The sequence below is a fragment of the Rhamphochromis longiceps genome, linkage group LG12 (genome assembly GCF_057381845.1).
Source record: "Rhamphochromis longiceps isolate RC_006_pf linkage group LG12, R_longiceps_female_GT1.1, whole genome shotgun sequence".
NCBI classification, from domain to species: Eukaryota; Metazoa; Chordata; class Actinopteri; order Cichliformes; family Cichlidae; genus Rhamphochromis; species Rhamphochromis longiceps.
This window is the reverse complement of record NC_140568.1, coordinates 28,352,445-28,379,545: the sequence shown is the minus strand read 5'-3', so window position 1 is coordinate 28,379,545 and position 27,101 is coordinate 28,352,445. Positions and strand designations below refer to the sequence as shown.

Here is a 27,101-nt window from a genome sequence, read left to right as displayed (position 1 = left end):
GGGCGCCGAAGTTTTCGACATTGCACACATTTATGTATTAACTTGGCAACTGCTTTGCTTCCCCCAAGCACCCAAAACCCATTTGCTCTGAGTTCTGCTAGGGTTTGACTGCGACCCTGATGACAGATGGTGGCATGGTAATGAGACAGTATTAGTCTTGTAATGTGACTTTCCTTTGGAAGGATAACCGGGTGTTTTAGTTCTCGACTGAGCGTTGCCTTTGTCAGTCTTCCACCGACACGAAGAAGTCCTTCATCTAAGATGGGATCAAGACAACTTAGGGGGCTAGAGCATGGAAGAGAGTTGCCCTTCTGAAGTGTCTTTATGTCTTGCAAAAAGGCTTGTCGCTGAACCAGACTGATTACTAGCTCACAAGCTTTTCTCCTTTCCTCTACCGTCACAATGCTGCTGACACAATCTGACTTCATGCCTAGTCTCTTAATTCTTGCAACTACTCTGATGAGCGTTGTCCAGCTGGAAAAGCGGCTTAGACGGTTCAGAATGTCATTTTGCTCATTGGCATGGGTGGCAAAGGTTTTCACCGATTTAACTTCAGGGTCACAGACTAGCAAATCTGGTGAAAAATGTAGTGTTGGGTGTATCTCAGGTTTCCATAGAAATTTAGGACCCGATAACCAGTTCGTTGACAGAATGTCCCCTGCACATAGACCTCTCGAAGCGTGGTCAGCTGGGTTTTCTGCCGTATCCACATAGTGCCACTGAGCAGGGTCTGTGGTTTCTCGGATTAGCTGAACACGATTTGCGACAAACACATGGAATCGCCGTGCCTCATTGCTGATGTAGGCCAATACAACTTGGGAATCAGTCCAAAAGAATTCCTCGTCAATCTGCATGCCGAGCTCTGTTTTTAACATGACGCTTAGCCTTGCAGAGATTACTGCAGCCGAAAGCTCCAGCCTTGGGATGCTCATGAGCTTTGTTGGTGCAACTCTTGCTTTGGCTAACACAAGGCTACAGTGTACTTCATCCTTTCCATTCTTGTATCTGAGGTAGGAACATGCACCATAACCTATGTTACTGGCATCTGAAAAGTGATGCAGTTCCACCCTCACTATGTTGCCAAAGTCTGGAGGATGGTAGCATCTGGGTATCGCTATTTCCTTTAGCCTGTGTAGATCCCTTTTCCATTGCTCCCACCGTGCATGTAGGCTATCGGGAAGCTGATCATCCCAACCTATGCCCATGCGACACAGCTCCTGGAGAATACATTTACCACTCAGGATAAAGGGAGCTACAAGACCAAGAGGGTCGTAGAGGGAGGAGACAGCGGACAGGATACCACGACGAGTTGAGGGTTGGTCCCTTTTGTCAATGTTGAAGCTGAAGGTGTCACTTTCTATTGACCACTGAATGCCAAGTACGTGACCCTCCGCTGTTGAATCCAGGCTAAGGTTGAGAGGTCCAGTGGTTACTGCCCTTTCTGAACACCACATAGCGCCTCCACCTTGTTCGAGTTAAATTTGTGCAAGTGTAAACCTCCAGTCTTACACAGCTGCTGTGCATTGATAATCAGGTCTGTAGCTTCTGTGACTGATGGGACGCTAGTCAGTCCATCATCAACGTAAAAGTTCTTTTCAATGAAAGCAGCAGCCGAAGGATAATCGGCTTCGCATTGCTGTGCAAGATATTTAAGGCCGAAATTGGCACACCCTGGAGAGGAACCAGCACCGAAAAGGTGCATCGCCATTCTATACTCTTGGGGTTCTGTTTCCAGCTGACCGCCCTTCCACCATAGGAACCTCAGGTAGTTCCGCATGTTGGGTGGAACATAGAACTGATGGAACATTTTTTCAATGTCGCAGGTGATGGCTACTGCTTCCCTCCTAAAGCGGCAGAGAACTCCTACTAGAGAGTTTATCAGATCAGGGCCAGTCAATAAGGTGTCATTCAGAGAGATGCCCAGAAACTTGGCTGAACAGTCGAAGACCACCCTAAGTTTATCTGGTTTCCTAGGATGGTACACCCCATGATGTGGGATGTACCAAATTGTCTCTCCCTCATGTGCTGGGGGGGCTGGTTCTGCAACACCTTTGCTGATGGTTTCCTCCATGAATGCTGTGTAATGGTCATGGTACTGCCTATTGGACCTTAACTTCCTCTTGAGGTGTTGCAAACGAGCTTCAGCCAGTCGCTTGTTGTTTGGCAGCATGGGTGGAGAGCTGCCCTTGAAAGGAAGTGGCATCTCATAGTGTCCATCCTTCCTTTTTGTGATTGTGCTGCCGAGGAGTTTTACAAAATGAACATCATCTTGAGAAACATATTTATCTTGATAGTTTCTTTTGCTGAAATCCATTTCTAGGACCTTTAACACATCATTGACCGGAGGCAATGGCATTTCCTTTACTGCCACTCTGTGTACAAAGCTTTGATGTTCCTTTCTATCAAGATATGGATTTGCTGATTCTATGATGCTCCAGCCAAGCACGGTTCTTTGAGCAAATGGATGGTTTTCTGACCCTACAATGACTTCTAGAGGGGCCAGTGCTGATGGGCAATCATAGCCAATCAGCAATCCCACTTCACAGTCTTGAAGTGGCTGCAGCTTGTTTGCCAGTTGCCTCAGATGCGGCCACTGAAGTGCGGTGTCCTTTGTAGGAATGTGAGACTTATCGACTGGGATGAAATCCCTTGTGTATGCCTGGCGTAGCTCCCTTGTGTATGCCTGGCGGGGGGGGGGGAGATGTGTGTATTCACATCATTTATGTTAATGAGAGTGTGGGGAGTGAGTTGGAGGGTGGGGTGGGCTGCTTTTAACTATGTAAAGCACTTTGTGCTACATTTTTTGTATGAAAAGTGCTTTATAAATAAAGATTGATTGATTGATTGAATCATGCGACTCACTATGGAGCCCACGAACTTGCAATCCACAATCCACTTTGCTAGCTATGACTGTGTCTACTGCTGTCATTGTACTGAGCCTTAATTGCACTGGCTGAGTCTTCACATTTAGTGCAGAGACCAGATCTCCCAAGATGAAAGTTGAATCGCTCTGTGTGTCGAGCAGAGCATATGTGAGAATCTCACTGTGGGGGTCTTCTGCCAATGACACAAAAACTGGAACAATGCTAGACGTAGCTGAGGAGTATCTTGTCAATGTGTGTGACATGACATTGCGGACTTCCTTTGTCTCATTTCCTGCAGATGGTGAATCACTGTTTAACATTTCACTGGCTCCCTCAATTCTCTCTATGTGCAAGCAAGTTGGATGATTTCGACCACATATAGTGCATGTGTGCCTTCTTTTGCATTCTTTACTAGTGTGACCCTTTCTTAAACAGCCGAAGCAAAGACGGTTTTCACGAATGAAAGCTCTCTTTTCATCAGGAAGCCTTGTGGCAAAGGTTGGGCACTTGGCGACACCGTGCGTTTCATCGTTGCAGACGAAGCATGGTGGTCTTGGCTTTGAAATTAAGGTCCCTGGTTTACCTGCAGAGTGCTTAGCTTGAGCATTGGTGCTGAGTGCCTTGGTTCTCTTAGGAAGCCTTTCATCTGTTACTTTAGTGGTTAATAAAAAGGGAGAAGCAATGGGGTTGCAGGCTATTCTAGCTTCCCTTTGTAGAAATCTGGTGAAATGAGCAAATGGTGGATACTCTTGACATCTGTCTAGTTCATCCACAACAACGCGACCCCATCTGCGTACCAGCCATTCGGGCAGTTTTTTGAGAAGTTTATGATTTTCTTCACCATCATTTAGAATTGCCAGCCCTTTAACATGAGGGATGGCCTCGGCACAACTTTGAAGGAAATCTGAAAACTCTCTGAGGGCTACTGGGTCATTGGGAGCTATTTTTGGCCATTTCATCAGTTTATCCCTGAAAGCCTTTTGGACGACAAATGAACTTCCATACCTCTCCTGAAGAATCTCCCAGGCACCCTGATATGCATCTTCTGAGTTTCGATAGAAGAATCCTTCGACCGCCTTCCGTGCCTCACCAGCAAGATAACTTTTCAAGTACAACATTTTTTCACCTGCAGGGAGGGGTTTGTGGCCAATCAATGCCATAAAGGATATCTTCCAGTCTATAAACTTTAAAGGGTTACCAGTGAACACTGTGGGTTCAGGTGCAGGCAGACGGTTGGAGACGAACAAGCTTGCAAGCTCCTGTGTTAAGCTGACCTCCTGTTGATTTTGCAAAATCTCAGGTGGTGCACACTGAGGTCGAAATGATTCAGCCTGTGGATTCAATGGATTCTGAGATTCAATGATTTGGCTATCAAGTTGTAATTTGTCATCTGCTTCATACTTAAGGCTTTCCAATCCATCGTAGTTGTTGTAAGCTCTCACTCTGGCTGCTGCTACTTTTACCTCATTTTCTGCCTGTAGCTGTTGCAGTTTAGTTCTCTCTTCCTCTAGCTTTGCTGTCATTTCTGCAATCATTTGTGCTTCCTTGATTTTCCACTCATGCTCTAAGCTACTCAACTTGGCTTGCTGTTCATGTATTCGTTGCATTGCCTTCGCCTGTTCTAGTTTAGCTGCAAGGTCAGCTTCGGCATCCACACGTTTGCTAGAAGTCGTAGAGGTGGCTCCAGAGTATGAATCTGAGCCCTTTGAATGCTCTGAAATAACTGTTTCTGTTTCAGTTTTCCCAAAAACAGATCCATACTCCTCCTTACTTAATATCATCCTTACACGCTCCTTCTCGAGCCTGTCATTAAAAGTCTTATCTATATCTTCTAGTCGTTTACTAATGAGATCACAAATTTCTGTTGTTAGGGCAACACACGCATCCATTTTCTTGACAACATCTGGAGTAGAAGTATGATTACGTCGGATAGGCTCATACAGTTCATGCATTAATGCTTCTTTAGCCTTAATGTCCGTTTGTGTTCTAACAAGGTCTTCGTTTGAGCAGAAACCTTTCAGCTTTGTTCTAACTCCTCTTGCTAACTCCTTCCAGGACTCATATGCCTTGCTAAATGACCTTTCATTTTTCTTGGCTTCCTGTTCATGCATCTCCTGCCCCTTTTCTGTTAGTCTTCGCTCTCTGGAGCTGGACCTGGCCTCTTGTGCCTCTGTAGATTTGTCTATTTCTTCAACAGGGGACAACATTATTATTAATTTTATTTTTGGGTTGTTGCACCTGCCCTTTTAAGTGTATATATCTGAACTCAAATGGGTTGAGTGGTGGTTTCAAACTTATTAACACTCAACTTAGATATTTACACCTTTAACCTCACAGACTGGCAACAAAACCCAAATAATACTGATGATGCCCTCAAATCAGACAATTTGCCACTTAAGTTTTTGCAGAAGTACAACTGATAGCATAAGCCCAGATTCAGTCTTAGACATTCTGATGCAAGAAATGTGGGATATTCAGCATCACAACTTTACATGCTACTGTGTTAAATACAGAAGAGGTCTGTCTTTCTTGCATTACTTTAGACTGCCATGTTGAAGATCATTTGCTCACACAGCTTACAAGATGAAGGTGTGCATGACATTGTATTTATAATGTCCTTATTTTGACTCCTTTATTGATCCAGCAGTCTCTGGATGATGCGATACACTCCTTTACTCACAGTTCGACGAAAGAACAAGATGAGTGTAGATGGCTGCAAGGCAGCGATGAGTTTTCACTGTAGCAGCCCTTGGCATCAAGAACGACAGAAGAGTCTCTAACGGGTGCAGCCATTTATTTCCTCACCACACACGGCTCATTCTCTGGACGTTGAGCACCGTGAAAACTATAAAATAAGAAAAAATTGATACCCGTACAGTACCTTTTGAACTATAACAATGAGCAATAACAACAATGAGCTTAAGTTAATTCAGGCAAGTTCAAACAAGTAATTCTGAGATATACAGTCACAGATTAAATAAAACAAAAGGGGTTACTTCAAACAGCATCAAGGGATTACACAGTTCAGTTAAATAAAATATAACAACAGATCATCTCTCATCACATACCTCAGTCCGCTTGCCAAGGGTGCAAAACTCCGGTGAACACTTAAACACTTCGGCCCGTTTCTCATGGGGTGCTGCTAGCTTGCATGACACACATGTCTAGCTAAAAAATAGCACATGGATGTAAGTAACGTAAATACAGAATAAAAACGTTTTCAGATAGCTCACAATACAAACACAGCAACATACCTTACATTAGAAACACACTTATCATACTTATCAAAGTATTATCGTAACTTACATGGACTTTGTACAACTTATTCCTGCCGCGACAGACTGCTCTATACACGTTACGGGGCATGCCTCTGAGCACATCTGTCCTTAGTGCGACTGCGCATACAGTTCCGACAACCCCCGCAAGGATGACTTATGGTACAGATCAGCGGTTCATTACAGTAAATATAATGTAACACTAGACTAGTTGGACTAGTTTGGATCTTTTGTGTGAATGCACAGAAAACCAGTTAACAATGACTCAACAGTGACACATAATTTGCTCCAGTTTCTCTAGCTGAACCTTAAAAAAAATCCCAAAAATCCCACCATTTCACAGGCATATCTTGGCATGATGAGTCTTTAAAAAAGGTATAAAAATGTCTACAGATGAATAGTATCTGAAAATTGTACACTCATTCTCCTTAGATATTGAAAATACTCTTTGGTTTTGTCTAAATCTCTCTGAAAAGCCTTCATTAATTTTCTTATGCTTTTTAACCTTTCACTGACATTTGACTGTCTTACCGTTGACCTTAAAGTAAAGCGATCTCTTTCCTTTCTTCTCAGACAGCGCTATCGTAAATCTCCTCCCGTCAATTAACATGTGGATCCATCCTTTACATTGCTGCCATGTGGTCGTAGTTGGATGTCGCTGAAAACTGAGATTATTTGTTTTGAGGGTGTGTCCATCTCCCTTTTAAGCAGCTTTTCTCTGGTGGTTTTCACATGCGCATTGTGGATAAACCGCAGGTCCGACAGTAGAGTGGAGGACAGAGCTTTGCGATATATGGTCAAAAACTGTCCCATCTTATCACACCTGAGCACCACTGAACCTGGATTGAATGGGTGTGGAGACATCTTCAAGTGGTAGCAGTCAAGCTTGTGCTGACAAGTTGCAATTGTATTGTAAAAAAAAAACAACAAAAAAATGAACAGGGCTTTAACACCAAGTAAATTAAGGGCAGTATGTACCGATACTTTTAACCTATAATGGATCTTATTTTGGGCAGAGCAATGTGATTTGTGAGCTGAATCATCTTGCATTTGCCAAATTCTGAACACATTTTAATGACCACCAAAAGACAGTGGTGTGATTACATTGTACAATAATTTTTTGGAGACCTGGAATGTAAATGTGCTTCTCTTTAAAGGACTTGTCAGCATCTGTTGTTTAAAACGGTTAAAGGTTTAGGGGTGGCTGTAGCTCAGGTGGTAGAGCAGGTCAGCTACTAACTGGAAGTTTTGATCCCAGTCTGTTACAGTCTGCATTCCAGATATCCTTTGGAAGAATACTAACCCGATGTTGCTCTCCAATGCCTCCAGTGTGAATGTGTATGAATGTTAGATAGGGAGCACTTAACAGTTTAGAAAAATGTGTGAATGGGTGTGATTGGGTGAAAGAATTAGTTGTATAAAGCGCTTTGAATGCTCAGAGTAGAAAAGCGCTATATAAGAACCTTCCATTTACCATTTAAAAGTGCTATAGGTTATAATGTATGGAGCGCCAGGACTGCCATAATGAATTAATTAAATACACCATTAAATAATTAATTAAATGTGGCAATAATTAATTAAAATTGGAATTAATTAATTAAATAAATAGTTATGACAAATGTAATTAATTAATTATTGACACATGTAATTAATTATTTAATGATATATTTATTTATTTCATTTTGGCAGTCCTGGCGCCTGGCTCTCATCATGAAATAATATTATCTGTCAGCCTCACCCATCAAACTCAGGGGGCGGGGTTAACGCTGCCCATGCAGCTTCTCTAACATTTGATTGGTTGCCGTGCAAAGTAAGTCAAAACAGGTCGATCCTAGATAATCGATTGCTAGTGTAGACTTGGGGCAGCCAGGTATCCCAGAATGCAGATCAAATCACAGGCAGCAATGGTGGTGGTGTAGTTTTAAAATACCCCGTTTTTCTGTCACCACCTACACTTTTAACAGTGTTTTAGCCGCGAATGTCGCGCCGTATGTCTGGTCAGGTTGTCAACATAGAACATGTTTGCAAAAGTGCTCAGATGTTTTCAGAGATTTCACTAGCTCTGCTAACAATTAGCATGCAGAGTGCACCCAGGGGGTTACGTTAACCGGTTTGTTTACATATTCCACTCTCCGTGTTCCACATGTTGCATTCGCAGATTCTCATTTTCACCGAACAATCGTCTCTTTCCGCCTGGTCTTGTGTCTCTGTGCTTCTGTAACATAAAGAACGAGCTGACATTTTTCTCACGAAACCAGCGATCAGCTCAACAGACCCTCAGTTTACCTGCATGCATCCTCCTCCTCATCTGTCAGCTGTTTAACACCTGCTGCTAATTCAAGAAACACGCCTACGTTACCTGGTGATAGTCACAGTTTAACTGGGCAGCCGGTACTCGATATAAAGCAATGTCAGCGCATTTTTCTGCACAAGATAAGTAAATATAGTGTTTTCCCCGAGCGCAGAGCTGCTGGAGCTTGTTTCCTCACAGAGCACTTTATAGGCGAACAGCTTTATCAGCGGCTGATGTCCAATCACCGGCACACAGCTTTCAAACCTCAGCTGAGTTTTAGCTCTCAGTGGTTAAACGCTGGACTTCATTCACTCAGGTTCTGTCTGTCGGGTCACGTTTACTTCGCTGTTTTATTTACAACTGAGCAAATCGGTTTGGCTGAGGTTAAAGTTACGTTTCATAACTGCATAGTTTCACAGACGTTTAATGGTTCACTGGCACATGTGTTAGACTGAACTATCATCTAAATATTATCTGTTTTTTAATAGTTATTCAACTGTATTCTAAGCACCAGCTGTCTGTTAGAATGTGATTTTTTTTTTCTCTCTCTGTTGGCAGAGGTATAAAAATGCGCAGGAAAATCTGACGTGCATGGCAAACTTCACCGACGATATTTAGGGAGGAATAAACACACATCAAACATAAATGAACCATTTGTCTGTCTCCATAATTGAGAGCATTTTCTCTTCTTATGTCAACTCTCTCTCTCTCTCTCTCTCTTTTTTTTTTTTTTGCTTTTTCGGTCATGTTATGTTTACCTGTCAAAGGCTTGTTACAAACTATGAAACACATCGTGCAGACTTCTGGATGTTAGAAGAAAACTAATACTGCTCATGAAGGAGACTAAAGGCAGGAAGGTGTCCTTTAAAACCAAACATGTTAATAGGACCTCCCTATTTATGTCATAGTTTATGATATAGCACATGTATTTCAGTAATAGCCTGCTGATTTCAGGTGAACAGTCGCACAGCTCACGTAGGCGTTATCTGTGATACTCCTTAACTATAATTGATCCAAGTTAACTTCAGTTAACCATTCAGACGGTTCTTTTGCAATGAAAAACATAAACACCCATGCTGCCGGTAGGTTTCCTCAGTGCCAGCTGTTAACATTATAGCTGCTTATGCAGTAACCATGGTAACCACGGACTCTGAGCGGCTGGATCGACGGAGGTCAGACAACAATTTTACATGTATGATCTTAAAACAGGACACAGCCACTATACGTGCTGGCCTCATATCAAATGTGAAGGCAGACTGAGTCTATGTTTGACGTTTGTTTATATCTAATCTTCCTCTCAAACATTTAAACAGCAGCGAGTCTGCAGCTGAGGGAATACAAACTCAAATTGTCGGAACAGGTTTGCTCGTTTCTTGGATTCATTTGGTGATTTATTAAATGTATAACTGTTATTCTAATCTGCTGCTGAGTCTCTTACACTTTTCTTTATGCTGTATATTTTCACGTCTCTGGAATAGTTGGAAGTTAGATAGTCAGCTGGGAAACTTTGTGTTAACTCATGGAGCTGAGGATATCGTGGATATCGTGGATATGCTGACCTCGCTGCGTGGTGTACAGAGCGAGGTCAGCATGATTAATATGCACAATAAAAATATTAGCCGAACATCATGAAGTCTGTATGTGTTTCATAGTGTCGAACAACCTTTGTACAGTTAAAGCCAGCAGTTACTACATGACAGAAACACCAACGTTATCTCTTTTATGCGTTTATACACAGGTCACGCTGATTACTGAACAAAAACCCAAAGATCAGATGTTAAACAGATTTATTTGCTCTCTCTCCTCCTTAAACATGTTTTTAATGTTAGTTATAATTCAGAATTGGCGACTGAAACACGTAGGACACATAAGAACATCAGGAAATAAAACACCGATAAATATAACCTCAGTAAAAGAAGTCAGCGGGGGTTACTACAGCTGTGTACCGGGGCCTGCGCTTTGTCGGTGGGATTGCTTGCGAGGCGAGCGGGTCTATCCCACGCTTTGCCGTGAGACTGGGCAGACATCTCCGAAATCATCGAAGCACTTTTGCAAAGAGGCTGTATCTTGACAAACCGACCAGACACATGAAGATTAAACCACTACATTCTCGGCTAAAAAAATATTAAAATGGTATTTGGTGACACACAAACAGGGTTTTTCAAAGTTCAGTTCTGTTAGCTTCCACATGCCGGTTGTTGTGTGCTAGAAACAATGGCCACCAGGCCAAAGCAATCCGGTTGTTCAGTCTGACGTCACTAGCCGTGTCTGGGTCTAAACTCCGCTGCAGGTCCATATATCAAACGATCACTATGGCATTACTGAGAGTTGAAAAACTGTCTAAAGTCTTTCATCTTTAATAAAATGATCAGCGTTCTGCTCTACCAGGTGTAACAATTGAGTTTAACATCCAGGCATCCATGAAAACGGAATTTATGACATTTAACGGAGTTAGAAGTTAGCAGGGAGTTAGCTCGCTAGCTTCTATCTAAATACAATATAGCATGTCCTGACTGCGGGGTTTTGGAAACAAATTAAAACGTACAGCTCTGTTATCACTTCCAGCATAAATGAAGACAGAAAACTAAACAGCAGTGACGTTTGTAGGGTTACTGAAGTTGGGCTAGCTGGTATATAATGATGTTATATATATAATGATGATATACCTGCTGCGGAGACTCAGGTCGTTTGGAGTGGAGGGCCCACTCCTGAAGAAATTCTATGACTCTGTTGTGGCTTCTGCTATCTTTTATGGCGTGGTCTGCTGGGGCGGCAGCATCTCTGCTGGGGACAGGAAGAGACTGAACAGGGTGATCCGAAGGGCCAGCTCTGTTCTAGGATGCCCTCTGGACCCAGTGGAGGTGGTGAGTGACAGGAGAACGGCGGCTAAGCTGTCATCCCTGATGGACAACATCTCCCACCCCATGCAGCAGACTGTGACAGCACTGAGCAGCTCCTTCAGTGGGAGACTGCGGCACCCACGGTGTGGGACGGAGAGATTTCGCAGGTCTTTCCTCCCCACTGCTGTCAGACTCCATAATAAAGACTTTAACTGATCAAGCACACACATCCATACATATGCAATAATACTAAGTGCAATAATCCTTTCTGTCATCGTTGTATTTTTACTCAGTTGTATATAGTATTTGTATTTGTATTCTATTTTTATCTTATTGTATATTTATTTTATTTTATTCTACTGTATATAGTATTTTATTTTATTCTATTCTGTACAGTTGTGTACTGTATTTATTCTTATTGTATTCTAATTTTTGCCTCATAACTTTTGCACTGTCCACTTCCTGCTGTGACAAAACAAATTTCCCACGTGTGGGACTAATAAAGCTTATCTTATCTTATCTTATCTTATGTGCTACGTGACCGCTAGCGACACAGCTATGTTAGCTTAATATAAACAAGCTAACCTTTTTTCCACTCGATAAAAGTTACCGTGAGTGTTCTCGGTGGTCAGGAACAAATGTAATCGCATGGCAGGATGCTGTAAAAGGACCAAACTTCAGCCAGGAGAACAACTGAGATAATCCATCCACAATACGAGGTTAGTCATTCATATACTGCTGCATGGGCTGGGCTGTAGCTACATCCTAAGGTTTTAAAAACTGAGCTTAAATAAATGATTAGCGGTAATAAAAGACGAGGGAGGTCAACAGTGATCACTGACTGTTTTAGGAGCTTTTTGAGATCAAATAGAAGAAAATGCATAACATTAAACATGTTAACAACACAAAAGCCATATTAAACGCAGACTACTTTAGACCCGGAAGTAGGATTCGTCGCGTCATCACTGAACAACCGGATGGTTTTGACTCGATCAGCGTTAACCCCGCCCCCTGAGTTTGATGGGTGAGGCTGACAGATAAAATTATTTCATGATGAGAGCCAGGCGCCAGGACTGCCAAAATGAAATAAATAAATATATCATTAAATAATTGTGTCAATAATTAATTAAATGTGTCAATAATTAATTAAAATGTGAAACACATAAATAATTAATTAAATGTGTCAATAATTAATTAATTAAATGTGTCAATAATTAATTAGAATGTGAAATACATAAATAATTAATTAAATGTGTCAATAATTAATTAATTAAATGTGTCATAACTATTTATTTAATTAATTAATTCCAATTTTAATTAATTATTGCCACATTTAATTAATTCATTATGGCAGTCCTGGCGCTCCATAATAATGAATCAACGTGACAGTCAACAGAAAAAGGTTCAGAAAATTTTCAATGTGCAAATTTGAGGTGTATTTTTTAAATGAAAATTATAATAAAATGTATTTAACACAGTTCAATTGGATACATACTAGAATTTGAGAACAGAAACAAAGTATCAATACAATTGCGTTAGTGTCAGTTAGATACTGATAATAGTGTTGGTATTGATGCTATCGATATTTGGCCAATATCATGCAAAGAAGATGTAGCTTGAAAAAGTTGTCAATAACTTCTTTAGTTATCAGCACGACAAACATTGACAATGATGGAGAGAGGACGTCAGCTGTGAATATGCCCGGTCTAATAAAACAGGCAAGTTGAAGAGGTGCAGGCTCAGGAGCACTTTAGGATTAACATCTAAGAGGATATCTGAACGTAAGAAGTTAAATTAATTGTTTTGCCAAACTCCACATTTGTTCTTATTAATATTTTTATAACATGTCACCGTGAGGACCAAGCAGCCAAGGCACAGAAGGTACAGGAAAAAATGTCTTCAAAATTGGTTTTCTTTATTTTAACCCTTAAAAAAGTTCAAAAGGCAAAATTCAAAAACATAATTAGCGGGCCCATAAAAGAGGTCAACTAAATATAACTCTACAAAAAGTAACTTCCAGAAACTTAAACAAACAAAGTGGAGACAACTTAACTCACAAACTAAACTAATTACAAAGACACAGGAGGGTAGGTTTATAGTGGTTTGGCCAAACCATTTACACACAAAAGGGGGAAACAAAAACACAAACTAATACTAAGCACAGAACAACATAAGTAAACCTAAAAAAAAACCCTGTTTCTGATAGAACATGGTCGGTCCTGCTGAGCAGGCATTTTGTTCTCATCCTCAGCCACGCCTTTTGCCCTAGACAGGAAACAGCCACCGCCCCAAACCAGGTAACTCAGAGAAAGAGAAACATAATTAATATAACAGAAAACATTTTTAGAAAAACCACACAATGCTATTATGTGTGCGCCTCATAATATCAATGTTAGGTTTAAATAAAATGATTAATGAATTATATTAATGAAATAACTGCAAACGAAACTAATAAAGTGAACAAATGGACTTGATGATTTAGCTGATTTAAAAAAGGTTTCATATATTTTAATGTTCTTTGAAAATCAAGATGTAGGCCTGTGTTTCTGAGCTGATGAACAACAATTTTTCAATAGATATATGGTCCTCACAGGACAGCCACTAAATTTTATGTGCAATTAAATTGAAAATTTTATGTGTGGTGAGGTGTAGTAATATTATTGTAGCATTCTTCATGCAGGAAGGAGTGCAGGAAAGTAAAGACGTCCACGTAGAGTACAGACAGACAGCAAAAATGGCTTGTTTTAAAAATGTTATCTTGTTAAACAGGGAAATGAAGGATGAAGGAGTGTTTGTTAGTGTGCATATTGTCATCTCTGCTTGCCTTTCTGTAAAAGACCGCATAACACCACTTCTTATCTATTCTCTTGTTTAAGTGTCAAATATTGACTCATTTTAGAAAAACTGTTACACCCCATGTACTGCAGTACCTTGCTTTGATCTTGAATTCTCACCTTGTTTTTCTTTTTGTCAATTAATCCTGTTTTTTTCCCACATCTACTGACAGTATAGTGCCTCACTTACTTTTGCTCTCCACACAGAATTGCAGGAAAGAGCACCAAAGTAAGTGATATGTAAGTATTCCACTGCTTCCATTTAATAGAGTAAAGCTGCTCCCATTTCAAACCAGGAAATGTTTGTCCACATTAGAAGAAGAAGAAGAAGAAGAAGAAGAAGAAGGAGGAGGAAAAAGAAAATGTGTTTGTTCCAGTCAAACAGGATGCCAACATGAGAAGTAGTTCATCTGTAATGATGATGATGATGATGATGATGTAATAGTAGAACCCAAGATATTTAATGGTAATGTTAAACAGCTTTACATAACCTTTCCAGACTATACAACATCCAAACACAACAGATTAGCCTTCTGTATTTTGATTAAATGTCATATTTATTGCTGACCTGCTATATAAAACGTACTTTTTTTCAAAGTTTTGAATTTGACATCTCATTCACCAAATATTTCTTTGACATGGTGAAAATCAGTTTAAGTCAAACAGTCTGTAAATAAGTCACACCCATGCGACAATGTTTTACTGTGAATAAGTCTCATTCATTTCTTTTCCTTCTTTATTTCCCTCTCACAAGGGGACCTCAGCTGTGTTGTAAGTTATTTGGCTGCTGCCTTTCTTCTTTTCTCCCTGAAGAGAAAAAAATAGAAAAATCCAATTCAGATCTGAGCGTGTTGAATATACAGTAATACTATGGTTGTGTTGCAGAGACTGTGGTGTGCTTAAGGAAAACGCTTTATACTGTAATACAGTACTCTCAGCACTTGATTATGTTCCACGTTTGTTTTCTTTTACTTCATCTTTTATTTCAACCATGCAGCTCAGATTGTCTTGTTATTGGCTTGTACCAAACATGTGTTAACAACAAATATGTATTGATAATTAACTCTGGGTTATTATAATAGCGCATTTTCAAAAGCCACAGTGATGCTCTTGAGTAGTACCACCATCCCATCTAAAAAACAACAAAAATGAGCAGAAGGCACAGTAAGCTTACAGGAGATGTAATTTAGTTTAAAGAAATTTATTGAATAATTTTTAAATTAAATTATGTCACCTGATGCCACTTACTAATTAAAATTCAATATAGATGAAGTATTTGTCTTTATACATGTAATACAGAAATTAAAAAACAAAATAAATTCAGTATGTTATTTGGTGATGTTTTTTGTTATATTAATTCTTGTGTGCTGTCTTACATTTGTGTTTGAACATCCAAATACTTTGACGACACCAGCTGAAATTATGAAGGTGTGGGTCACTCATATACAGCAATGTTTCACATTATGTTGCACTCCCTAACCCTCAGTCAATATTTATATTAAGTGTTTACAGTGTTGTCACCCCTTATGTCACTGTAAGAATAAAGTAGCAGAGTTGTATTGTTCTGTAACAGAAGTTGTTTGTAATGCTTTTAGTTTGAAATTACTCTGACACGCACACCCAAAATCAGGGAAGTGTGCTAGTACTGAACATATGTGCGTGCGTGCGTGTGTGTGTGTGTATGCATGCATGAATGCAAGACAGTTATTCTTACTGTGTCTATTATTTAGAGAGTTAGGTTAGATCATATCACTTTTATTTATTTGTACATCTTTCTTTATGGCGTACATGGTATTCATTCTCAATCTCTGTCTCTGTCTCCTTCCTTTCACACCCTAATCAGACGTAGCTGTTGGCCACTCCTTCCTAAGGCTGTTTCTTCCTGTTAAAAATGTTGCCATGAGCTCACTCTTAGGCTGTCATCTGATTGTTGGGGTTGTTTCTATAATATTGGCAACCGTTATTGTGATTTAAGGTCATGTAAATAAAATTGAATTTACAGAATATTTCGAAACTAATAATATTTCGTATTTGTATCTATGCAAGCCACAAGGAGTTTTTCCATTGGGTTATGAAACTTTCACACGCCATGCTAGATTAGTAACGTTTGTCTGCTGAAATATAAACATAGGTAATGGTAATTAAATTTTTAATAAACATTAAAAGACGTGCAGAGTTTAAAAAAAAACCTATAATGAAATTAATATTTTACGTACATCCTCAACTTTCATAACACATCTATCTCCACATGACAATTATGATCCAATGCTATCCAAGAATGTGTTTATAGTTTTAGTATCTAATAGAATTGTCATTTATAATAGATAATTAACACTTCACCTAAACTAACTCAGTCAGTGCCTTGTGTCTCAGATATTTCTCCAAGCAGTAGATAGCAATGGGATCTCTGTCTGTATCAAACTTATTGGCAAAAAGGTGATGCTGTTCAATCAACCACTGCAGGTCTCCAGCACCATACACACATATTGATCTGACATGATGGCCTTTACATTCTGGGTATGCTGCTTGCAGAGAATCCTCTGACCCCTCGTGCCACTGCCACTTCACGATCCGTGCAATTGCATTAATGTCTGTCATGTCAAATTTAGGGTTGGGCCATGTTGAACCAGGAACACCAGGCATTCGTTGTATTGTTGCCCACAGAAACTCATCAGGACTGTAGGTGTCTTTGGCCCACTCAATGAGGGCCTGTATTCGCTTGTCTTCCAACACACTGCGAATGTAACCTCGGTTGACCACAATGTAGGCATTTCCTGATAGTATAGGGAGATTGAAGGGAGCTGGATCCTTTGTTTTTCCTATTGGCTGGGACAATTGAAAAGTTAACATGATGGGGAGTCAGTCTGAGTTGAAGGTTTTTAGAATAGCAAAGAGAATTGATAATAGCTACATCATACATTATAAAAAATATCCAAAAGAAGTACCTGGATTTGTCCATCAACTACTTGGTAAACATTCATCACCCTCTTCTTCTTTCCTTGAGGCATTTCTTCAGACTCCAAACTGTTACCTCCTTTCAGTGAACGCAAAGCTTGCACAATTTCCAAGTTAGTTTTTAGAGGGAAATCCTGACCACAGAGGTTGATGAAGTATTTCCATGTTGTACTGGTGTTATAGAGATCAGCCATGCAGTTAAGATCAGCCTGTACACGTGTCCATCCAGCGTAGACCACATCCACAGTCTTGCTGACCATGAACACATTTGGGAAACAGGAAGTAATGGCATTGATGGCAATAAAGACTGAGGCCGGTGCTTTTTTGTCCACATGGACACAATAAATATTTTGAGGTGTGTAGATAGCTCGCAGTAGTCGCTCAAAGTTCTGCACCTAAAGATAAAACACTTTAGTTCTCTTTGAGAAATGTTTTTGCCTGGTTGGTTTATTGAACGCTTTAACGGTTATTTAATGAATGATCAAAACTAAAGCAGAAATGTGACATATCCATTATAATATGAAATTATAAAACACCAAGATCACCAGTGTGACAAATAAACAGTTTAATCCGATTGGGTGAATCTGTTATTCAAGTTGCATATACAGTATATATATATCTGTATATGTAATCTAATAAAGATGTTAAGCATTATGAATTTTATCAATTCCCAATTTGACCACTGCAAAATTAGAGAAAAAACATACCTTGTGATGTACAACCATTGAGTAAGCTAGCGGAAACTCCTCTTCTTCCTTGCTTAATGGGAATGTTATGTATTTCCTGCTTGTTTGGAATTTCCTGTAAATTCACAGTTTTTAAGAAGTAATGTTGTTTTGGAAGGCCATGTATTTAAATCATGACTAAGAGTTAAAGAGTTACAGAAAGCTCCCATTTAGAGCAACAAACCTGCAGTTTTGGGTTGCATTAATATAATACTCATCAGAGATCTGAATAATCTTCTGGAAGTCTTTGGTGATGGTCAGTAATTTTGCTTTCAGCAATGCCTCCTTCTCTCCCTGCAGGATCGCTGAGCAGTTGCAAACTTTCTCTGGGCTCTCATCAATATTGGTGTACTCTTGCCATTGATACCTGAGAATGTAGGCAGTACGTCTACCTCTTTTCAGTGGAATAAGTAGTGAAAGCATCCATAGTGATCCCAGTACAGCGATGAACTGTAATAATTGTAGCCGCCAGCCTCGTTTTAGGAACCACATTATTTACAATAAGAGGAGAATCTGAAATACAACAATATTAAAGTGTGTGAGAGCTGCAAAAAATGTCAGACAGACATCTATGAAATCATAAAATAAATATAATGATTAATGTTTGCTAATATGTTGATATGTTGATAAGAATTTATGATAAGGGGCAGATCAGTCCATCCATTATGACAACCTGGAACGAAGAGATGAAATTAAGATAGATAGCATCCAAATGAAATACACTTCAACTTACAACAATAAAAAAAATGTATTTTAGCTTTTTAAAAGTTGTTTGTGTTTTGTGTGGGAGCAAAATATGAGCTCTAAGATATTTTTCCTTATTTTATTTATTTATTTATTTATTTTTTGCCTGTCCCGTTTGGCTCTTTTGCCATCAGAATTATTGTCTAAAGGCAAAGAAAGATGCCCAATGGATTTACTTTACCAAATTGACCATCCCAGCCTTGCCATAATGGTCCATTTGATTCACCTTTTATTGTTTATTTTATTTTCACTTGCTGAATACGGGACAGACTTGACTGGAGGAAAGAAGGGGAGAAAGAAAGAGGGAAAGAGAAACAGCTGAGAAGAGGGACGGGGGAGAAGGGCAAAAGACAAAAACAAACAGAACGGGCAGAAAAAAAAAGAAAAAGAAAATGCATCTATCGATCACCTGGATCACCTGTTGAGAAAGAAAAAAGAAAACAAGCAGAAGAGAACAAGAGTAATAGAATAAACAACATCACAATGATATATGGGAATATGACAGTAAATACTAAATATTAAACATTATTGTGCAGCACATAAGATCAACAGAAAACACTGTGTGGTTTGAGGTAGGAGCCAAAAAGGGTGTAGTTTGTGGGTGTGATCACCCGTGTGTACACCTGTGAGCATGGACGCGCTTGTTTTTTTTAAAAGGTTCCTTCATGTAATGATCTGCTAGAGGGTGTGGGGGGGCCACAGCCCCGTCCTCCAGGGCATGAAGCAGGTATGGAGGAGATCAAAACTCCAGACATCCAGAGGCCTCCAGAACACAAGAGACCAAGGAAGACCAACAGAGGGGCAGCCGCACCACTGTCCCAGAAAGAGCTGAGGAGAGTCCCAGATGAGGGTTCACTCAGCAGCCGCGGAGCAGAAGCCAGGGGGGGTTGCAGTGACGCGCCCGTGAGCTCCGCCGGCAGCCAGCAGCGCCTGAGTGACCGAGCCCCAGGCCGAGAGGCCGGGGGCACCCCACCTCCGAAGTGGCCCGAGCGAGCCCCAGGCTCCAGGCCCCGATAAGCGGCCACCAAGGAGTGAGCCGGTGTGTACCTGGATGCCCATCCCCAGACACAAAGAACCACCAACGCACCGATGTCTGAGGGAGTCCGCCACTGGCAGGGGAAGTGGTGGTGGGTGGAGATAGACCTCCAAACCTTGGAGGGCCTGAGATGTCCCCGGAGAGGTGGCGCCTGACACCCAACCTGACATATAGACACAGACATACAGGCACACACAGACACAAACATCCATTCCCACCCTCATGCTCTCATATGCACTTACTCCACACTCAACCAACGTGGAGACAGACATGAAGAGACGCTGTACACACGATCACACTCCCCAAGCGTACTCTACGAACCGGGTCTAGGTACCCTTGCCCCTGGAGGGGGGAACTGCACCCAGACCCAGGTGGTGTTACCCTTTTCCCTGCGGTGGGGAGAGGCAGACCGCCCCGACTCCGCAGCAGCAGGGAGGCCCCACACTCCAGACCGCAGTCGGACGGCCAACTCCTCCTCCTAGCCTCCCCGCTCCAGCAGGCCGCAGAGAATGGGGGTGGGAGAAGACTCCAAACCTCCCTCCACCCGCTCATTGTAGTGTTGATGCATGTGTGTTCTAAGGTGCATTTAAAACCCAGGAGGGCATGGAGCTACCTGCCAGAGAGCAGCAGGTAAGCGCATAGTCCCTCCTGCTAGCCCTCAATGTCTACGTGTATTTAAAATTGAGGGGTGGGCAACAACGCCAGGGGTGAGGTGTACACCCTGATGGTCTTTTGGAGTCCGTGTAGCGTGCCCACCCCCAAGATCATGTATGTATGTGTAATGAGAGTGAGTAATGTGAATGTCTAAGTTGTGGGATAAAATTGAGGTAGAGGCAGCGAGAAGGGGACAGGGGGGGGGGGGGGGGGGGTAGCCTCCTCTGCACCCTGGTGACACACCCCTACTCCAAGGCCCTGCATGTGTGGGTGGTTGTGGTGGAGCGGGAAGAGGGAGGCAGCTGGAGATGGGGAGGGAAGGAAGGGAGGGGCAAGTGACCCCTCCCTGGGGCCAGCTCCCCCGCTGACCCCAGTAGGCACCCCCATACTCCGCGACCCGCCAGGGAAAGGGGGCCCAGGCCCATCCAGACCAGGGCCCAGTGCAGCAGCGCCTCCCGGCCCCACAGAACCCGGGACAGTCCACCCAACCCCACCACAGAGAAAACTGCACCCACCCCACCATCCACTCATCTTCCACACTACATAGGACAATAGACACCCAGGCTGAGATCTTCCTCCACCTCTCCTGTATCTCCCCTTCCTGCAGAGAGAGTTCCTGAGAAGAGGAAAGCTCCTGCAAGATGTGACAATCTCCCCCACCAGTTGAAGAGCCCCCCAGGTGGCTCGACGCACCGGCGGCACCCTGCGCCAGGGCTGGGCCCCCATGCACCCACCCGCCCACAACCCCGGCAACACACCAACCAGGACCCAAGCCCCCGAGGCCCGGCCAGGGCCCCAGCCCAGAGACGGAGCGCCCCCAGAACCTCAAGCCCATCCCGGACCCACCCAGGGGCAGCCAGGCTACCAGGTCAGTAACCCACGTCCGTCAGCACAGACCCTCCCCTAGCCCCGCTGCACGCAGCCACGAGGAAACAGTCACCTGAGAGCCAACAGAGCCCCTAACCGGACATGACCGCTACCCCGGGTTGAGCCCCCCAAGGAAGATGCCTCCGGGGAACCCCCCGACGCCCTAGGCCTGTCCCTACCCCCACACCAATCACAACAGTGAAGGCGGGACCAAACTAAGACCCCTCCACCCCCACTAGGTGATGGAGCTGATCAAAGGAGCCCAGAGCAATTGATCTGATGTGGTGGCAGAGGCCGTATCAAGACTAATGTAATCTAATAGATTATTTCTATATTGGTTAGAATTAAGATTATTTTTATGTTTCCAGTTCATGAGGACTGTTTTCTTGGCTATGCATAGGGCAGTGAAAACCATATGGGCGATATTCTTTTCTGAAGTGACATTATCTAAGCTGCCCAACAAACACACTAAGGGGGAAGTTGGAATGTTACATTTCAGACACTTTGATAAGTCTTCACATATTTCGCGCCAAAACTTCTGAACTGGTGGACAGAACCAAAGAGCGTGGATATAATTGTCCGGTAAATTGGTTTGGCAGTGTGAGCAGTTGTTGGTAGATGTAAAGCCCATCTTGAACATCCGATGACCTGTATAGTGCACTCTATGTAATATTTTGTATTGAATTAATTGAAGACCGGGATTTCTAATTAGATGAAAGGTTTTTAAGCAAATCTGAGACCAGAAGTTTAGGTCTAAGTTAACTGATAAATCCGCTTCCCATTTTGCAATAGGAAGTGATATTGATTCATCTGTTTTAGAAAGCATTCTGTATATTTTGGATAGTAATTTGGGGGTTTTAAGAGTAAGAAATTGAACCACACTTGGTGGTTGAGCTCTAATTGTCATGGTTGGCTGTATGGCAGGCGGGCAAGCAGGAGTGGTGGATCCAAAATGCAGGACTCAGACACAGAAGTTCAACTTAAAGCGCAGCTTTATTGCTGGGAAACCTCTTACTAACTAAACTCACCAAAAGACAAACAAAAACGCTGGTGGACTAAAACACTGAAGCAGAAATACTGAACTGGAACTAGAGCTGGAAACAAAACACTGGTAACACGGAGGCAAAACACACACAGCTTGTTGAGGGTACGACGCAACACTGACTCAGAGAAACACAGGGACTAAATACACTGGGAAGTAACGAGGAGAATGAGACACAGAAGGAGGGCACAGCTGGGGGAAATTAGAACTGACGAGACAAGCAAAGCAGGACACATTCACATAAGACACGGACCTACAAAGTAAAACAGGAAGGATCACACAGAGACGCGAACTTGACACAGTGGAGACAGCAACTAAGAAAAACAGAGACATAAACCATAAGGCAGAGGACTCTAAGAACCGAGAGACACAGAGGGGAACTCAAACATGCAGACACAGACTTACACATGTTAAGGTTCAAAATTGAGGAAGGAGAGTACAAACAAGCAGGTCCAGAAGATCTTGGTCAAACAATGATTTTAATGACTACACACGTGTGGGAAGAACACTCTGTACGCAGACAGCAAGTGATCTCCGACTTAATCAAAGCATGAACAGATATTTTATACCATCAGGGCTTGATTTACTGACGCCCCTTCATGCGTCACAGACAGGATATATACACATACGCCAATATCAAAACAACCATGACTTTTAACACAGAACATCATCTTCTATTTTCATGGCCGATTCTTCCGGTCAACCTTTCAGTTCCTCTTTCTTGCCGAGAAGACAAGGACGGTTCCTCTTTTACCGAGACACTTTCGCCGTTACAATCCAGACATGACTAACCTCTCTCCTCTAAATAAATCTAACTCATGTGTGTGTGTGTCACGACCTCACTCAGCCTCTATGTCACCTCTCGCACTTCTGACCTTTTACCAGACCAGAGGCTCACTGAGACTATGTGTATGTCTTCTACTAAATAAATGTTTTAACCAAGAACCTCTACTAAAAGTTTAATATAAAATGACCTGATATAAGTGTTTTGTAAGCATGTACGCAGTTTTAACCTTCTATAGCTCCAAGTCACTTGCACAATAGATTGTCCGGACATCGCGCCGAACAAAGCTTCCAACCCCCAATTAATTGACCGAGCTCCAACTCTTTAATAAGCACAGATATGCATTGTGTATAAAATAGTCATAACTGCACCTGAAATACAAGGTCAACATCATCATAAACATCTTAAGGCCATCTTAAAGCTATCTGTTACATTGTTAAAGCCTCGTCTTAGCCTGCTGCTCAAAATAACTTTCACTTCTGCAAACTCTCTGCAAGCCTGTTTCCTGTCAGCCTGTGACTTTTAGCCTTTCTGAAAGACACACACTGTTCAACCCCTGAATGCAATATCCATGCTGCAGATTATATTTATTATTTAACAATAGCAGTAAAATAATTTCCCTGCTCCACACACAGAACAGAGGGGACATAGAGAAACATGAAGGGCAAGGGATCGAAACTAGAAACCATAGAAACTCACACCAAGTACAATAATACAAAAATCACAATGAACTAAAACGCTGGGTCAGGAGACCCAGGACCCTGACACTAATATGAGCTCTAAGATGTTTTTCCTACAGAAAAGTCAGTGAGCAGCTTTCTTTCCCTTTTTCGAGCATCATATCTTTATGGTGCATCATATCTTTATGGTGCATCATATCTTTATTCTCTTCCCCCTCCTGCCCCCCCCCTCTTTCTTAAATAGATAACTATCATATCTGATATCATATCTCACAGTACAATAATATTGAATGGGTTGCATTGTTGTATTTTGTCATGTTTCTCAGGTCTTTGTCTGAATTTCTACGAACATTATTGCTAAGGATTGTCTTATTGCATTGGAGTCACACTGGGTTAAATATGTACACTTGGGTTTTAAGGGGTATTTATTATTTTCTTCTTTTTTTTGGGTTGTATGGAAGCCCCAAACGCAATTTCATTGTTCTTGACAATGACAATAAATAAATAAATACTAAAATACTAAATAAATAGAACTGTATGTTTTATTTTCACCTAACATATCCTTTTTGAATTTCGTAACACAAAATAGCAAAAATGCTAAACTTTGTTCTGCAACTACATTCTATTCACTATTTTACTAACATTTCTGCAACCAGAAATGACTCAGAGGAAAAAGATATGCCACGTATTCTATTTCAGATAAACATTTTGGTTTTTTAAATATTTTCTACTATTTGTAGATAAAAGTGTTCATCATTTCTTCTTTCTTTTCTCTTCTTTCTTCTTCTAGTATAGGCCTGTAAAACTAAGCTTTTCCCCCATTCGCTTCTTTTTATATGCTTCCCTCGGGGTCAGTTTCTGAAAGACATAATATCTGCTTTCATTGCTGTGCAGATGACTACTGATATATTTACCTATGCAAATCAACACCTATGCTTCTATTCAGGCACTGGTGAACTTTCTTAGAGATATACAATCATAATTAGACGTAAACTGGCTAAATCTGAACTAATCAGCCATCAGCAGCAGCTCTCCTCTTGACAGGAAAGAAATGGTGTGATTACATTAGAAAATGTTTTTACTTGTTTTAAAGAGTATCAAAAACTCTGGACTCCTGTCAGAGCACTTACCGTAGGTTTGCAAAGCAGAAGATTTAGTTAATGTTATGTATAGTTTATTTTTGTACATCCTGTACAGCACTTCGTTTAACTAAGGCTGTTTAAAGTTGTTTAAAATGTCCTTGACTTGACTTAAATGTAAATTCTTCTTTTAGTTTATTTTCAAAACTAAATCTGTGAGCTGATATTCAACATTTCCATTTTAAAAGTTTGATAAAAGTGTATTTAATTTAATCTGGAGCAATACTGAAAAATCTTGGATTTAGAACAACAACTAACATTAAACTTTAAATTCAATAGTTTTAGGCAACATACAAAAGGAAAAGGAAAATGGGGAATACTTCCTACCTGGGATTTTTCTTGTCACAGACAATCCTTTTTATGTTATATTTATAGTTTGCTCTAGCACTCCTTCTAAGTTTTCCCATGTGTCAAGCGTGCCTGGCACCTTTTTGTTCTTCAGGTCTAAAAGGAGCCTACAGGTGAGACACCTGCCAACTGAAGACTTCCTGTCAGCCTTTTTCAGAGTAAAAATGTTTTAAACAGACAAACCTTTTCCACACTTCAGGTTCTGTAGCCATCAAAAAAGTGTGTTAAATAACCACATACTGAGGAGGTCTTATAGCAAGGGTTAGTGTTAGGTGTTTGCTTATAGCAAACAGAAATATTTTTTCTATAGAATGGGCAACTGCCCATTATTGTATTATTGCCATGCAGACTTGACTCCAAGAGTGAAACTTATCTAGCATGCAGGAATAAGTATACAACTATTAATTGAAATAACATGCTTTTATTCTGAAAAGATACGCTTTAGCGCCAGAGGGTTCCTCTCTCCACCATAAAGAAATGCCACTGTCATCGCACAGTAAATACATCTGAAAACAGGACAAAAGGATTGTATGACTCTAACCTGTTTCTATTATAAACTTAAATATTTTATACCTTTATTTTTGATCCATCCATCAATCCATCCACTCCATTTTTAACTGCTTGGAGTCACAACTTGGAGTCACAACAGGGCGGGAGCTTATCTGTTATATAGAGAAGGAGGTAGATGAGTCCATCAAAGAGCATGTTATCTTCCTGTTAATAAAAATAGTATTCATTTGAATTTATGTAATGTACATGTAAAGCAGCGCTATACAGTAGATAAGGGGAATCTCTTAACAATGTAAAACTGGCTGAACTGGTTTTTCGTATCAGTGCATCCAAAATCAGTTAACAACCCATCCATCCATCCATCCATCCTCATCCGCTTTGTCCGGGGCCGGGTCGCGGGGGCAGCAGCCTAAGCAAAGAGGCCCAGACCTCCCTCTCGCCAGCCACCTCCTCCAGCTTATCCGGGGGAATACCAAGGCGTTCTCAGTTAACAACAACCAAACATTATGTTATGTTACCAAGTTTTCCACTTTATGTCAGCAAAGTTTACAGAGTACTACTAATATTTTCATTGCTATTGCTGGGGGGAGGGTTGTGAAATTGTAGATCCTTAATATATGTTTTTCTGTGATCTATACATTGAGTGTATTTTGCAATTTGAATGTATTTTCATATTAAAATGTTGAATCTAAATTAAAAAAAAAAAAATTTACTTTGTAATAAATACCAGACATCATACTGTTTACATTTTAAATTGCAGATTATAAAACTGTTCTACAAGGGCCCTGGTTTGTTAAAGGATAGGTCCTGAGTCACCCTCTTGTGGTTTGTTTCATTCAGCAAAGAATGGTGACAAAACTCCCAGACCTCTAAAATGATTGGTTTGAATTTTAAAACAACTAAACTTGTGGCTGTTCACATATGAATATTGTCAGAGGGAAAGTACTTAAGAAATGAGACAAGTAAGAGCTGTCAATACAAACCGAAAATAACTGTAGCTAATGTTTGGTGATTTAATAAATAACGTGCTTGGGAAAGACACTGAAGAGCTGGAAGAGACAGGGGAGGATGAATGTTGGAACAGTTAGTGTTATAATATATTATTATATTATTATATAGCAATATATTACTACTATATATATTACCATATTATAACTCATTTTAATATCTATAGTGTATTTGAAAGCATGATGCTTAACATTGTCCGCCCCAGCTGTGAAACTCAGAAACCAGTCTTACTTGTTATCATCTATCGTCCACCTGGGCCTTACACAGAGTTTCTGTCTGATTTCTCAGACTTTATATCTAATTTAGTTCTGAGCTCAGATAAAATAATTATTGTGGGTGATTTTAACATCCATGTAGATGCTAAAAATGACAGCCTCAACATGGCATTTAATCTGTTATTAGACTCAATTGGTTTCTCTCAAAATGTAAAAGAACCCACCCACCACTTCAATCACACTCTAGATCTTGTTTTATCATATGGCATAGAAACTGAACATTTAACA

General features: G+C 41.0%; 1 protein-coding gene across 1 annotated transcript; it reads right to left on the bottom strand.

The window, feature by feature from the left end:
* Window positions 1-16,446: 16,446 nt before the first annotated feature.
* On the bottom strand, window positions 16,447-18,294 carry LOC146657508 (beta-1,3-galactosyl-O-glycosyl-glycoprotein beta-1,6-N-acetylglucosaminyltransferase-like). The gene is made up of 4 exons (XM_085426972.1): window positions 17,971-18,294; window positions 17,769-17,862; window positions 17,052-17,456; window positions 16,447-16,932 (listed from the first exon to the last, which is right to left on the bottom strand). The coding sequence occupies exons 1-4, from the start codon at window positions 18,276-18,278 to the stop codon at window positions 16,447-16,449; spliced, it is 1,293 nt and encodes a 430-aa protein (XP_085283098.1). The 5' UTR covers window positions 18,279-18,294.
* Between the last annotated feature and the right edge of the window lie 8,807 nt (window positions 18,295-27,101).

Excerpts from the sequence above, each read along its gene's own strand:
- LOC146657508 (XM_085426972.1), bottom strand. The coding sequence starts at position 18,278 with ATGTGGTTCCTAAAACGAGGCTGGCGGCTACAATTATTACAGTTCATC. Across the intron at positions 17,457-17,768 it reads CAATGGTTGTACATCACAAG|GTGCAGAACTTTGAGCGACT; the intron begins GTATGTTTTTTC and ends TTTTATCTTTAG. Across the intron at positions 16,933-17,051 it reads TAGTTGATGGACAAATCCAG|CCAATAGGAAAAACAAAGGA; the intron begins GTACTTCTTTTG and ends CAATTGTCCCAG.